The sequence below is a fragment of the Pseudochaenichthys georgianus genome, chromosome 23, assembly GCF_902827115.2.
Source record: "Pseudochaenichthys georgianus chromosome 23, fPseGeo1.2, whole genome shotgun sequence".
Taxonomy (NCBI): domain Eukaryota; kingdom Metazoa; phylum Chordata; class Actinopteri; order Perciformes; family Channichthyidae; genus Pseudochaenichthys; species Pseudochaenichthys georgianus.
The window spans coordinates 22,257,112-22,273,019 of record NC_047525.1 but is presented as its reverse complement, the minus strand read 5'-3'; the positions used below and the strand labels follow the sequence as shown (position 1 = coordinate 22,273,019).

Sequence of the window (15,908 nt, the reverse complement as noted above, 5' to 3'; positions counted from 1 at the left end):
ACAGTATTTAATTGTTACACCTGTATCACGATACGGATTGTATCACCAGATTCTTGTCAAGCACTCAAGAGATATTGAGCTAATGATGACCAATCACACTAGAAACGCTAATCCAAGAGGAATACAATGCTAACATATTAGCCATAACAGCTACAATCTGTCTCTCAGGGGTGGGTTTCTTTGCAGAGTCATGCTAATGAAAGAAAATCACTTAATGCAGCTTTGTTGTTAATAACAGTCTTGAAACTTTGTCCAAACTTCGTCCAGACAGGATTTAAAAAAAAAAAAAAAAAAAGGTGTTTTGTCAATCACATGACCTCCACAGAATGAGATGTATCGACGCAAATACAGGAACAGTTCTTCATACATATTCACGTTTCTCGAAGAAAGAAAAAAAAGTCAGGTTTACCATGGAAATGTTTGTTTTAGAGACGGAAAGAAAGTGGTTATTTGTCAACTACATGTAATGTTTAGTTAAGGGACAGTGGCTGTAAAAGACTCCGGTATACTCCTTTTTAAATCTCCGCTGCACCTGCTCAGCGCCACAGTGGACGACCAGAGGGGGCTCATGCTGGTTGGCCCCCCACCGTGGACCCAGTTCGGACAAAGCGTGGTGCTTCTGCAACGAAAAATGGAGCTTTGACTTCTGGACACGCACAATTAATGTGACGGCCTGCGGTGTGACGGACTTAAGAAAACGGCTTCTTCCATTTTGACGTAGCAAAGTGGGGGAGCTTTAGAAATATACTAAACCCCCAGCAGAACTACTATAGATCAACACGATAACTTATGAAACCTGTAGAGATACATTTCTAAAAAAAAATTGTACTACAATGTTTTGATGTGGTTGTATTATCCATCATAGCAGTGTTACTGTCCAGATTTTTACTTTTAACATTTTTAGCACAGATCCTGAGAACTGTCATGGCATGATAATATTACGGTCTCGGTATATTGTGGGACAGGCTTTGTCTCTTAGTTTGTTTAGCATCGTTTCGTGTGTGGCAGATCTCAGGGGTTCACCACTAGCTGGGACTAGCTGTGTGGACCTGTGAGAACTGTCCCGACTCACATCTGTCATTCGTTTGTGGCAACATTTTGAAAGACACTTAAAATATATGTTGGTTGTCACCTGTTATTTTATTTTGTGTCATGCTTTGCCATGTTCAATTGTTTTAAAAATGTGTGAACTTGCTTATTACATGTCTGAGTAAGAAAATGTAAACGAAAGATATCATTTAACTTTGTCGTTTCACTTTGCCTACAACTTTAATGAGGCCCTATTATGCTTCTTAGGGTTTTCCCTTTTCCTGTAGAGTGTTATACAAGTTTCTGTGCATGTCAATGGTCGGCAAAGGCTACAATCCTAAAGTTTCTCTCCCACACACTGCACACGATGAAGAACAATATCCCGGCCAACAAATCAGATTCTACTCTACATTTTTCCTGCACATTTTTAATCCTCCTTAAAAGATCGAATTATGATAATTTTTGTAATGTATTTTTCAATGTTATTGGATAATGATGTCATTTATCAATACCCCCAATATTGTGTAGCCTACATATCGCAGTTGCAAAATCAGTCGAACTAATCGCATTTATAATTTGTTTCCAAATCGTATAGCCCTGATTATATAGGCTTACAGTAGTTCTGAGTATATGGTATGGTTTACAAACTGATTAATCAACCACTACAGTCAATTACCTTGATTTCCCCACACTTGATGGAAATGTACTTTAGGTCTTGTGGAGCCACAACAATAAAGACTAGTCACTTAAAGCCCTGAAAGGCTCTTTTCAGAGGTGAAATGAATTGAGAGTTGCTGCAGAGAAGACACAGCTGAGGGGGGAGGGAGAGGGGAGAACCAACTTTCCTTATCGCTCCCACCCTTCCCCCCATTTTTAGGGTCTCGACCTCCGGCTTCTGTTGCATGAAGAAGCATCAAGTGAAGATGGTGGGAAAGAGAAACCAGGATGAATTGCATGGCCTTCAAAATAAAAGCCTGACAATTGTGATAACGACAACGACTGCAGAGAGCTGCACAACCTCATAAGCAATTTAGACTAGTCACTAGCATATATTACGAAATGTTCAAATAGTTTTACAATATACAAATAGGATTGCACACATATCATTAAGTATTAAGTTGTATTTCCGAGCCTCCCAACTTTCAGCAGTGAGTTTGCCAAATGTGATGCATTTAGGAGCTAAATATCTGAGCTATGATCTATTATACATTAAAGGGGGGGGGGGGGGGGAATGCCCATAATTTAGATTATTAAAGGGTCTTACATTTCCAGAACAGATAGATGTGAAACCCATTAAGGTTTCTGGTGAGTGAGATGTAAACATTTAAGGTATCAAACAATAAAACAAAACAAACTAAAAGATAGACTTACTGTAATGTAGGTTCGATACAAAATAGCTCCAAAAGGCTAAATCCTTAAAGTGTTTACATTGTTGTATGGCTAATAATATGCATGGCCTAGTATTATTATCTAGTGACGTAGCATGCACTTGTGTGTTATATAATGTAGTTAGCATATCTGTCATATTAGACATAACATTAATGTATTTCTGACTCAATATAAAGCTACTGCATCATTTGTTTAAAAGCTTGACAAGTGGGAGAAATGTTGAAGAACGCTGCAAAGTGTAACATGAAACAATGTTTCAACGGCTGATGAGAGCTTTATTTTTTAAACGTGCACCGGAAGTGTGTTGTCACTGCGTCAAGCTTTGCAGTTATTATTTCACACTAGTTAGTTCTGTGTCATGACTTTAGCTCCGAGTTGCGTTTTAAAACTCCAAAATGCGGCGCTACATTCGTGCACTAATGCTGTGCACAGTGTTTGCCGTGTTTTCGGGTGTGTATGTTTACAGTAAACTGTTTTACTCGGACTTGTCGCTCGGTGGAAACGGTCCGAGAGGTTTCATCCCACCGAGAGTCCCCGGAATCAGGCGAGGAGCCGTGGACAAAACCGGGCCCCAAAGCCCACACTGGTACAATAGGTAGGACTAAATTATGCAGGTTTTTCGTACTTTAATGGGGTACAACTTGGGGGAAAATGCATTTCATACAATAAGTATGGGTAAAGTTGTAGGTATCTACTCTGTACCACACTTGTTATGTATAGGAATGTGACGAACGGCACCAAACTTCATTACAGATTTCTGTGATTACTGTAGTAACGCGAGATTTGAACAGGTGTGCGATCTTCGAGATTAATTAATACATCAGATACATAGTAGAGCATGACTAAACTTGCCTTACAATTTAGCATCTTTTCACTGTTCAAATGCACTTTTTAGCCTGTGAAACTAGCTTTACTGCCTTATTGCTTTCACACATGACTGTTTGTGTGTCTGCCAGATATGCAGGTTAGAGAGGAGATGTTAAGATAAATAGGGGGAGAAACTAATAAAGTCAACAATTGTATTAAGCTTTCTAATCCCTTACAAAATTCACTGTTGGCAAGTTTGGGTCCAGTGAGTCATAGGAAAATCCATGGGATAAAGCCTACTACTGTTTAATAATCATTTAATAGATTCTGCATTAGTGGTTTGGTCTGTGAAAAGACCAGACAATATATCACAAATAAGTGATATCTTCAAATTGCTTGTTTAGTCTGACCAAAAGTCCCAAAACATAGTTTACTATGACAAATACAAACATAAGAGCACATTTGAGAAGCTGGAATCAGAGAGTAATTGCTGTTTTGGTGAAAACAAAGGGCCATCATTTTATCACATACTCAATATCCACAGCTAAATGTGGGGGTGGCATACTCTAGAGAATTTGCTAAAATGGCATAATGACGTTAAACCATTCTCTGGTGGCTTGACATTGATAGCAGGTAATGTTTTTATAAAAACAAAAATCCAAAAGTAGAGCTCGAGTATGTCAATATTTTGTTTTTTTAGCACTCAATTTATTTGGACCTCAAAGTCAAGGGTCAAATAACTGATCCTAAATCCTACGCCACCTTGCTACCAGAGTACTAGTATTTATATTGTATACATCTGTATTTGATCTCTTTTATTTGTTAGTGTAATAGGCATTATTACATGTTTGTTTGTTTTGTGTGTACCTCCCCAGAGCTATAATCTGGATATTGAATATGAATATTGCATCTTGTGTCTTTTTGAGATTCATGTGTTTTTGTACATGGTCTTGTTCAACAAAGATATATAATAATATTTGTAAACCTACTATTATCCCAAGGTCTCTAGAATTCACTTTTTATACCATCTGTTATCCTCTCCATCCTCTCTCTCAGGTACATCATGCGTCAGCGGGGTCAGGTGGAGGCAGGGGGGGGCAGCGTCCAGCCTGAAGCCCCCATGCACCTGGCTGTGGTGGCCTGTGGGGAGAGGCTGGAGGAGACCCTCACCATGATCAAGTCCGCTGTGCTCTTCAGCATCAAACACCTCCAGCTGCACATCTTCGCCGAGGATCAGCTGCACACCAGTTTCATGGAAGCTGTGAGTTCAAACGTAAAGCTTTATTATTATTATTATAAAACAAAATGAATAGGGCAAGAAGAAACAGGGTAGGAATGAAATAGTACAAGAGAGAGAATGTTGCATAAGATGACTTAGGAAAATGTCAATGCTTTACAGTGAAATGAAACACTGCTTATCGTACTAATAGATCAATATGTGAGATGCAAACAGATGGTGTGCAAATCTTAAGAGTGTGTACTAACCCTAAATGCCGTCTGTCTTCCAGCTGCAGTCGTGGCCAGGTTTCATTCGCTCCCGGTTCAACTACACCGTGTACTCCATCAGCTTCCCCAGTGAGAACGCAGCCGAGTGGAAGAAGCTCTTCAAACCCTGCGCTTCCCAGAGGCTCTTCTTACCTGTGAGTTTCTGATGAAAGCATGAAAACCACGGTGGAATTCTGACGTCATTATGACATTCCCAATATGTTCTTATAACAACACACTAAAAGGTCTGAAAAACTTGGAGCACTATAAATAGAAACATGTATAAAATTGGGATTGACAGCTATACTCGCCTGTGCTATAGCTCCTATAACAGAGACATTTTCCTCAGCTATAGTCTTACACATTGTTAGATATAATAAAACTGAATAAAAACTATTGATCAACAAACCAAAACACATATAAATTGTCACAATTCAATATACTCTGGCCAACAAGCACCACTGCAGACTGTATTCAACCGTATTTTTCTACGGTTCACCTGCAAAAATACTCCAAAATCTTCAATACATCCAGAACTCCGCCGCCCGTCTACTCACCCACACCCGAATCCGTGACCACATTACACCCATCCTCATCAAGCTCCACTGGCTCCCCATCCCCCAGAGAATTCAGTACAAGATCCTCCTGATGAGGTACAAAGCCCTCCATAACCTGGCCCCATCCTACCTGACTGACCTCCTCCACAGACACACTCCCACTCGCTCCCTTCGCTCTGCTACTGCCAACCTCCTGTCCCTCCCCACCCGGACCAACCTCAAGTTCTGGGGCGACAGAGCCTTCTCCGTTGCTGCACCCACCCTCTGGAACTCACTACCCAATCCATCAGAGACTCTTCCTCCCTCACAGCATTCAAAACATCACTCAAAACCCACCTGTTCAACGCTGCATTCCATCTCTGACCACCTCCCCTATTTTCTCTTCTGTTTATCTCTTTTTGTATTTCTTTGTTATCTATTTTATTTATATTTAGTTTCTTTGTTTTCTCTTGTCTTTTTCTCCTCTTAATTCTCTGTCAAAGCGTCTTTGAGTTTCATGAAAAGCGCTATAAAAGTCCCATGTATTATTATTATTATTATTATTATTATTCACATAATTAGTCTCCTCAGTGACACCTCTGTGTGTCTGTTCCACTCTGTGCAGCTGATCCTAAAGGACATAGACTCCGTGGTGTACGTGGACTCGGACATCCTCTTCCTGCAGCCCGTGGACCGCCTTTGGGCCTTCCTGACCCGCTTTAACTCCTCCCAGCTGGCTGCCATGGCCCCAGAGCACGAGGAGCCCCGCATCGCCTGGTACAACCGCTTCGCCCGCCACCCCTACTACGGCAAGACGGGCATCAACTCAGGGGTCATGCTCATGAACATGACCAGGATGAGGAGCATGTTCTTCAAGGTGGGGCTCAAGGCACATTGTCAAGAAGAGATTTGTTCCTGTGCTTCTTTGTTTGGCCACTAGATGTCCTTCTCCTGCTGTGAAACCATTTAATGTGAGGCCTTCACTTACCATGGCATAATGATCACACAGTAAAGAACTATTTGAATTGATGTGCAGCGAGGCGGCTGGAACTGCGGCAAAAACAACTCGATTTATAATGAACGGCAGCACTGATCAACGTTGACTATTGTTGTCCAAGTCTGTTCATAGTTTCTTTTCCTCAGTCCTTCAACAATGCCAGAGCAGCACCCACCATGTTCCTGTTAGTGTTGACTTCCTCTGACGTCCAGCGCTCTGTCTTTCAACCCCTTTCCCACTCTACCTCGATCCTCCTTAGCAGCGGTGTGTTATCGAGTATTCATAACCTCTGAAACGTCCCCATTGACCAGAATCAAGTATTCAACTAAGCTGTGTAATAAATTGTGTTTACAGAATGACATGACGTCTGTGGGGCTGCGCTGGGAGGAGCTGCTGATGCCTCTACTTCAGAAATACAAGCTCAACATTACCTGGGGGGACCAGGACCTTCTCAATATCATTTTCCACCACAACCCTGGTAAGGCTGCACTCCAAGCATGTGTATTATTATTATTATTATTATTATTATTATTATTATTATTATTATACACAACTGTACATGTTCATACATCATCATATTTAGCCATAAAGACACATTGAAGAGGAATGATTTGATGTCCCCTTTAAGTCAGTAGTGCCCTCAGTAATGTATAGTAAGCTGAGACTGGCACTGATTTGTTGGCTAAAGTGTGTGTGTGTGTGTGTGTGTGTGTGTGTGTGTGTGTGTGTGTGTGTGTGTGTGTGTGTGTGTGTGTGTGTGTGTGTGTGTGTGTGTGTGTGTGTGTGTGTGTTCGCTCGCAGAGTGTTTGCTGGAGTTTCCCTGCATGTGGAATTACCGCCCAGATCACTGCATCTATGGCAGCAACTGTGCGTCAGCCGAGGAGGACGGTATCAACATACTGCACGGAAACAGAGGGGTGTACCACGACCACAAGCAACCTGCCTTCAGGGCCGTTTACGAAGCCATACGGAAGGTGGGCATGAACGAGAACAAATACTTTAAAACAGCTGATCGAGGTTTATCAGCTCGAATGGTATTTATGTTTGCCCTCAGATTACTTGGTTTTCCATTCATCTTATAATAATGTTTTCTCATCGTGACTGGGGTTAAAACAGCGAGCTACGTTTTGTTCCTGGTTACCTCCCTACTAGCTTGCGTTGCTTCCCAAAGCTGTCATCTGATTGGTTGTGCATTAGGAGGTTGTCAGCGAGGTTAAAGTTTAAATAATTGAAACGCTTCAATATTTTGAACGTCGGGCGGCACCGCTCTCTCCAGAGAAACCTTTTTCTCAGTGGTGGAAACACCAGGGAGACGTGCCAGAAGTTGAGTTTTCATTCGAACTAAGTTATGGCTGGTGTGTAACTGCATGACCAAATGCATCAGAGTACAAAGTCCAAGTTGCTCCAAAGTTACCGTGGTGTATTTCCGTGCAGCATTTGATGAAAGGAGCCGTTTTCTGACCTCAGCGACCGCTGCTCAGCTCCACTGCCCCGTGCCTTCACCCTGCTAGATGAGATTTTGGATTGGTGCTGACCCGAGACACCATAAGCCTTAGTGACTTTGGACTGTCTGCGCTGGAAAGCTCATTTCCCCCAGGGGGATGTTTATGGCTTGTTTACCAGCAGCGTAATGATATTGACGACACCGGTGGCATTTACTTAATGAAGCCATCAACGGTGGAAGTGTCATTGCTTTCCTATTAACAAAGCATTGAGTGCACATCACAGAGATGGCTGATCCATACCTTATCCATGGCCTGCAGTTAAACCTGTGGCTTTATAGGAGAGGATCAATTAGAGCAGGACACACGCATGTACCTGTGCTGCACTAAAGCACCGGTTCTCTCATGTGTATTGACACTTTCATAGATATGTGATTAAGTCTGTTTTTGCCAGGAGTCCGGATTGATCTTCTGTGTGTTTCAGTTCACTGGACAGATCATTTCATCCACGTCTTGTTCATCTGCAGCGGATCCTCAGGCCATCTGAAGTGTTGGGAGGGAATAACAACAAACAGGACAGTGCTACGTTGGCAGCTAAAAAAAGCATGAGAGCAACATAACGTGTGATAGTGACAGCAAGTCATTCATGAATTTATTTTCCATTCCTTTTCATGTCTGTTAAAGTTGACATCCTATCTGAGTTAGGACGCTATAGCTAGCTTTCTGTTCACCAAAATCACAAAAGCATGAATATTAGTAAAACACGTGGGTTTGCTCTCCTGGCTCCAAGATGGTGGAATGAGCTCCCCATTAACATCAGGACAGCAGATAGCTTACACACCTTCCGGCGCAGACTGAAAACTCATCTCTTTCGACTCCACTTCGAGCGATAGAACTATTAACAAAGCACTTATATACTAACAAAGGGCTGGCTCATCTAAAGCCAGTTGAGTAGCACTTGAAATGTTTTAGCTCTATGAAACATGATGTACTTATATGATTCTGTTTTCTTCAAGTTTGTATCTTCCTGGTCGAATGCACTTATTGTAAGTCGCTTTGGATAAAAGCGTCAGCTAAATGCAATGTAATGTAATGTGTCCGACACATCACTTCAAATCAAATATCGAAAAATGAAAGATATAGTCATGCCCCCGCAATACAAAACTGATGAATGTCATAGATTTTGTGTAAACTGATGAATTTTGTTTGTCCATTTGTCCAAAATCTATTGTTACAATAATGTAAATTGAAGAAAAAAAGCAAATAGAAAAACGTAAAAGGCCGGGACAAGCCGACTTATGGCATTTTTGCTTAAAATATGTTTAATTATTACGTTTTTTTCAGAAAAGTTGTTTATGTTTAGCACTTTCCCCTATAAGGTCATTATTCCACCTCGAAGTTGAGTTGTTTATATATTAGCTGAGACAAGTCCTAAATCAGTGTCCATTCTCTGGTTCTTCAAACAAAGAGATGGGGATATAAGCAGCTCCTGTCTGTCTGTCTGTCTGTCTGTCTGTCTGTCTGTCTCACACAAACCTCAGCGGGCCATCCCTCATAAACCCTCCTCCCATCCCTCGATGGGAAAAAGCTGAGCCCAGGAAACCGCAGTTAAATTTTACAGCCGATGGTGCGTTTAGAGTCTGAGGCTGCACACCGACATCCCCATCAGCCGCACAAAATCAATACAGCAACTGTAAATGCAACTTTATGACCTGTGTGTGTGCGTGTGCGTGTGTGCGTGCGTGCATCTGCATCTGCTCATAAAAACACAATTTTCTTTTTGTGACCCAATATCAGAGAGCTAACCACAAGCAAATGAGCCGGCATAAAGAACGGTAATTCCCCTTTGATTTCCTCGGAGCGCTGTAAAGGCTCCTTCATTATCGAGAAGACGTGAACCCTCTCCTGTAATCCCCTGGTATCAATGGACGCTAAGCCTATAGCATAAAAAGTGACTCCAACAGTCGGACGCTTTATGTTCCCCCCGGTCTGAGCAATCAGTTTAATCTAGGGCTGAACGATTCATCGATTTTTTAAAATCGAAATAGCAATGATGCAATTATCAAATCGCAACGGAAGTTTCATGTAAGTTTAGTTCTTTCACTCGTAGCTCGGGCTGCGGGGGTGCTAGAGACGGAAACACGTTGATACGACCTTCCTAGCCGGAGATATGGCCGCATTTTACAATAAACTTCCGTTGGGTCGCTTAAAAACAAATATCGCAAATCCAATCGCAATATCTGTCGGGAAAATCGCAATTAGATTATTTCCCCAAATCGTGCAGCCCTAGTTTAATCTGGAATCTACTATGAGATCAGCATGGCTTGCAGATTTGTAATCTATCCACGGAAAGCACACATGCTGCCGAAAGCAGAGAATAAAAGAAGTTTGAGAGAAGTCCTCAGGGGAGAAAGGATGAGGAATCTTAATTGGAAAAGTCTCCATACCATTTTAGCCTAGACTAATAAAGAGTGCTTTGCTAAATGATGCTTGGATCAATGTAAAAACGACACATCACAGCAAATCTAAACCACAAATCACTTTCTCGTTGCAGTACCCTTTCGGCGCCGACCCAGTGACTTCTTTGTTGGATCCGTTGGAAGAGCAGCTGTTGACGACGACACACACTTACTGCGGTAAATCCCACCCGCTCCTCACAAGGAGACTGGCACACAGCCTGGCCAACATCAACAGGAAGTCCTCCGCTGGACGGTGACAGCTCAATCACAAGGGTGGGATAAAAGAAGAAACGTAGCCTGTGGACGTACAAACTTGTCCTTGAGCAAGAAACCGGACGCTCGACCCTGCTTTGTATCGTTTTTGGACTGATGTACGAACAATGCAACAACCAGTACCTGGCTAAACAATGCAACAACCAGTACCTGGCTAAATGTTCAATAAGGGCCCGTGTGCACACCTTTTTCTGAGCACTCCCAACTTTTTAGTATTTCTTATAGCAAAGATCTCTCCACTAGTATCTTCGCTGTTATAAGACGGACAATAACGGCTACTATCTATTTGAGCACCAACCAGTAGATTCCTGCTCTCACACTTTGTCTGAATGAGCTTCACCGCTCAGTCTGATGGAAAGTCTCATCGACAGCAACATGCAGGGTCCACCTGGCCGATCTGCCATGTTGCTACTTGTTGTGATAGTTTCCATCCGACAGAGACGTCCAACATCAAGCTTTTCCTCCAAATTCTACGGTGACGTTCCGGCATAGTGTGAAAACTTGAAAACCATAACAATGAACCTGAGTTGTTCAAAGATACATGGACTTCATCGTGGACACCTAATGAGTGGAGCTTATTCTGTGATCAGCTGCTCCATGTTGGGATTGTCTCAAAGTGAGACTTATACTCCTCGCCTCGTTGTAAAGTGCTCTGGATTAGAGCGTGATGTAAAGTCCACATATTTACGACTGATGGACGCGTGGATTTTTTTCCTCCAGGTGTTTTTATTGCATTTCTTTGGACTTTTTTTAAAAACCAGTAAGCATGTAGTCTCTTCTCTGTAACTCCTCTCAGTGCCTTTAGTTGCTGGTGGATAATCTTGTAAAAAGATTTGAAGAGAAGCTCTTGACTTTCCATATTGGAGAATTTATTGAACCCTGTAAAATACTCTTAATAAAAAAGAGACAAACTAATAATGTCAGAACTGGAAAAGGCTTTCATCGTTTTAAAAGATGTACGCACTGGAACACTTTTTCAACCTTCACAAACCACTCCAGTGTCAACGAGGTGGAAGAGAAGTCGTTCCAGAGGACATGCGTGGAATAATAATAAGAACTATTTCTGAGTTTGTAATGGGATTTATAGAAATGGAATAGGTCAGTATATATGATGTTCTACAGAATATGGATCCTCTATCAGAGTAACGGCCCCTCCACACGGCGGCGTGCATTGAAGCTTCAGCGCTTCTGCCCGTTCACTTTGAATGGGGTGACGTCACACTTCGCCGAACTGCATTGTGGGAGCGTTGCTCGCGTTTCTCGCTGCAAAGGTTGAACAATGTTCAACTTTTGAAGCTTCGACGGAAGCGTCAGCCAATCGAATCATATGCCAGTACAAGCTCTAGCCAATCAAACCGCGTGCTTGTGTGTCCGGGGCGGGAGATTCATGTGATTGGTTGTTGGTCGAGCTTCAGACACGCCCGCCGGCAAGCTTCAACGCACGCCGCTGTGTGGACGGGCCGTAAATGTACAATCTGTTACTCAGGTTATTTTGACCTGATAAGTTAAATGTGGTGATTTAACAGTCAAAGGTCATTGTTATGTTTAGAAACATCAGTATCCACTTTAGGGATGTGAGGTCATGTGACTACACATTTTACATTGTCATTTGTGTTACTTCGAACACCCATGTTTCTTTCTTTTATTTAACAAAAGGATATGTTACAGTATGTCAATTAAGACACGATTAAATGCTAATCTCATACTAGTTAGTTTATGATATACCGTACAGCCAGCAGACAGAAAATGCATACAAAGTGAAATAAGCTACACGTTCCTCTCCTCATGCCAAAGCATTTATTTTATTACTAGAATTATGGGTTTTGCACTGTTGAATGTATTAAGAACACAAAGGGTTGAAATCAAAATGTTATTATCAGTGATTATGGTTGTAATGTGAACATATTATTTGTTATATATGTGTTTTGTTTATGTTTTGTTTTTTTACATTAAAGACTATTTTAATTTGATTTGAACAGCACTTTGTTTTCTAACCACCAGAGGGCAGCATTATATTTTTCTATTTCCCCTAATGCTGAGGGATAACATATATTCTTGAGGTACTTTAAGAATAACCATATTTGTTGTGAATGAATAATTTGTGATAAATAAGCTATTAAATGTGAAAGTAACTTAGAAAACTAAAAATAAGCTAATTGAATTCAAGGTGTTTTCAAGACGTAGTTGCACACTGACTTAATGTCATCAGGGTTTGGGAGGGTTACTTTAAAATGTATTTCTGTAACAACTTCTATGTTTCCGTTACTTGTAGATGACCTCGAAATGAAATTTAATGCAAAAAAAGAAAAGAAATCATAAATCATACACAGTATTCTTGTTAAAAGAGGTGTCCATCTACTGCGTTCACAAAATGAAGACATGTCCTTGTGTTTCGTTGCCCTCCCCAGCTGTTTCTTGTCAGGTTGATAAGTCCTGTGAGTATTTATGCCCTTGTGTTCTCTGTCAAATTGTCATCAATGTTTCCCCGGTGTGATTTGGTTTGTTATTTTCCTGGTTTGCTGTCTCCTTCTGATTCTAGATTTCCCTCTCGGTTCACAACTCAACCCCTCAAAGACTGCAAGCAGGGGCGCCGCCAGGGATTTTGGGCCCCATGAAAGGATGTCACATTGGTTACTTAAACATTTTTTTCTTAATGTTCTAAAATAGTTTGGGCCCCTGCCAGTCACTTTTCACCCCCTTACGGCGCCCCTGACTTCAAGCACTACTATTTAGACATACTTATGGCTATTTTACTCATATATATATTTAGACTTTAAGTGTAAATATGCACATTGACATTGAATGTTATCTCGTTGCACTGTCATCGCTACTACCTCTGCTTTTACCACCCTTATTTATTTATTTATTGTGTCTATTTGTTTACTGCAGTGAGAGTTCCCAAAGAAATGTCATTGTACTTTGTATGATGACAATAAAGTTATATTCTATTCTATATTCTAACCCTGTTCCCCAAGTCTTCCCGGTTAGTTCCTCGTTTTATTTTGCGTTTTTCTGCCTTACCTGCTCGACTTATATTCCTGTTTCAAACCTGCCTCCCTGTTGTGTTTACTGCATGTAGGTCCAACCTGCTCCACAACCCATCGTGACAATGTGGAAGAAAAAAGAAGAATGAAAGAAGCCTGAATGAAAAACTAAATTCAGGTACGCCTACGTCAAGTGGATTACAAATCTAGCGACATTTACAAAGCATTTAAATGTTAATGCCTTTTCAAATTAGATGTGGACTCCTTGGATAGTAAGTACATCTACAGCTGGAAGGCACAGCTTACATCGAACGGTAATGTTGTTGACCTTTTTTCTTAAATGCAAAATGTCCACCCAGTGAGAGCATTCTGTGAACTACAGGCCACTATGTGAACTGGGAAAGTAGCTATGGTTTCACTCATTCCTTTGGTGTTTTGAGACTCATGGGAAATTGTAACGATGTATGTTATAACGTTCTTTATTTTGAAATGGATTGTTGTATCATAATCCTGCAATCCCCATGTTTTGAAATGTAACAGTAATCTGATTACATATGTTTTCATGTAACGGTAAGGGACCCAGGTTCCTTCAACTAATGCTGCGCTTCCATTACAGTTTAGGAACTGGGGCAGTTACTATAGTAACGCAGTGTAGGCGGAGCCGTGAGGTGACTGACGTCATCTTCAATGAGCGCCCCAAAAAACAACACAGCCGTTAGCTCTTAGCACTCAGAGCTCTCAGCTCCTCATATCTGTTCAGAAACTAGACAAAAGTTAAACAAGTACAAACCACAGACTGCCTGTGTCATGGCGAATACAGTCGCTGGTTTATTTATGTCTGTAGGCTGTTGTTTTGAGTGTGGACGTTCGGAGCATATATAACGTTAGCTTAGCCAAGCTCCATTTAGAAAACACGCATTTTAAAAGGGTGTTTTGCCTGCCGTCTGTCTGCAGACTTGTCAAAGCATTAATTCATGGTTTTTACTAACCGGTATCAGTATGTTGTTACTTCGGCATCATTTTGAAACGTGTATTACAATTAAATCACGGTCAAATATGTTAATCTTGTTGTAGTTGTTGCCCCCTTGCCAGCGATTCTCTCTCTAGTTTAGCATACTCAGCCCGACTCAGCCTGGTTGTTCCTGGCCCTAGAACCACGATTTAGTCGGGCCAGAAAAAAGGTGAAAAAGTAGCCCCGGGCCAAAACTAGGACAAGTGGAAACGCAACCAAAAACTGTCTCGGCACGCTTAAAGCGAGCTACCCGCTGCAGTGGAAACGCGCCATTAGACACACCTGTTTGCTCTCCTGTCTCCAAAATGGTGGAACCAGGACAGCAGAAAGTCTTCATAAACAACTGAAAACACACCTGTTTGACTTGTACCTTGACTGTTAAACGCAACACACCCCAAAAAAAAGAATTAGCACCTGAGGAGTTTAGCCCATTTGAAGCTTATGCATCAACACTTAAAAGCACATTAGTTTGGCTCATTCGAAGCAAATATATCGTAATTTCTCTTGTTCTGTGTTTGGTTTATTGCACTTACTGTAAGTCGCTCGGTCGTTTACATGATTCCCCTTTTAGCACACGAGGCACCTTTGTTAGTTTATTCCATAGAGATCTAGCGTGAAGAAGATTGATGCTTCATTGCTATCGCCTCCTTTCGGATCAATAGACTTTCCGATAATCTATGAGCCGGTGCTTCACCATCTCTGCTTCAGCTGTGAGGTGCTCATAAAGTGTAAGTGATGGCCCAATAACACACCCTGTGGACGCCTGTCTGCGACACTGTATGTCATTGACTATGGAGAATGAGTTTATGCTTATTCTCATTAGATGGGGGATACCACCGCCCATTTATGACTCCGGAGGTGTTTTGATTCATCGCAGCAGAAACATCCTTCATTCATCACTATATATCCGTATGAGAGCTTATCAATTACCTTTATTGAACTGTGTGCTTAAATGCAACATGTAACAGGCCAGGTCCCCAGGGAGAGGCAGACAATGGCTGGGGATTGAGCACCACGTTGAAAAATTCAATATCCTCCATCTTCCCGAGGTTTCATTTTTCCTGAAACTATATGTTTTATCTCGTGATAAATAACTCGTATTTTATTTCTTTTGTGCCATCATGGCCGGCAGAGAAACTATTTAAAATACAAATGTGACCTCCAGCGTTCTCGGTGTGTGTGTGTGTGTGTGTGTGTGTGTGTGTGTGTGTGTGTGTGTGTGTGTGTGTGTGTGTGTGTGTGTGTGTGTGTGTGTGTGTGTGTGTGTGTGTGTGTGTGTGTGTGTGTGTGTGTGTGTGTGTGTGTGTGAGAGAGATGGAGAAAAGAGACATTGATTTTTTTTTTATCCAGGTAAGGTTGGCCATTGTCATGTCAATGTTGAAGAGGAGAGATGAGTGCTTAGTGGGAGGACAGAGAAAAAGGGGCTGATGGAGTGCGTTAGTGACGAAAGAAAAGAACAAGGCTGTCATAGCCAATATAGCAATTAGGGCACTTT

The 15,908-nt window shown here is 41.6% G+C and overlaps 1 protein-coding gene and 1 long non-coding RNA gene across 3 annotated transcripts in view; both read left to right on the top strand.

The window, feature by feature from the left end:
- The first annotated feature begins 2,757 nt into the window (after positions 1–2,757).
- LOC117468277 (glucoside xylosyltransferase 1-like) lies at positions 2,758–12,387 on the top strand. Of its 2 annotated transcripts, none has more exons than XM_034112305.2 (7): positions 2,758–3,013; positions 4,282–4,486; positions 4,734–4,865; positions 5,872–6,123; positions 6,598–6,721; positions 7,045–7,217; positions 10,240–12,387. In XM_034112305.2, the coding sequence occupies exons 1-7, from the start codon at positions 2,814–2,816 to the stop codon at positions 10,399–10,401; spliced, it is 1,248 nt and encodes a 415-aa protein (XP_033968196.1). In that variant the 5' UTR covers positions 2,758–2,813; the 3' UTR covers positions 10,402–12,387. The 2 variants fall into 2 exon arrangements, with proteins under 2 accessions (XP_033968196.1, XP_071057838.1); XM_071201737.1 differs by lacking the exon at positions 10,240–12,387 and adding an exon at positions 8,170–10,209.
- Positions 12,388–13,501: 1,114 nt separating this feature from the next.
- LOC117468342 (uncharacterized) overlaps positions 13,502–15,908 on the top strand; it is a 57,899-nt gene continuing 55,492 nt past the window's right edge. Inside the window, exons 1-2 of the long non-coding RNA XR_004554471.2 lie at positions 13,502–13,579; positions 13,656–13,715. This is a non-coding gene — a long non-coding RNA (uncharacterized lncRNA). The remainder of the gene's footprint in view (positions 13,580–13,655; positions 13,716–15,908) is intronic.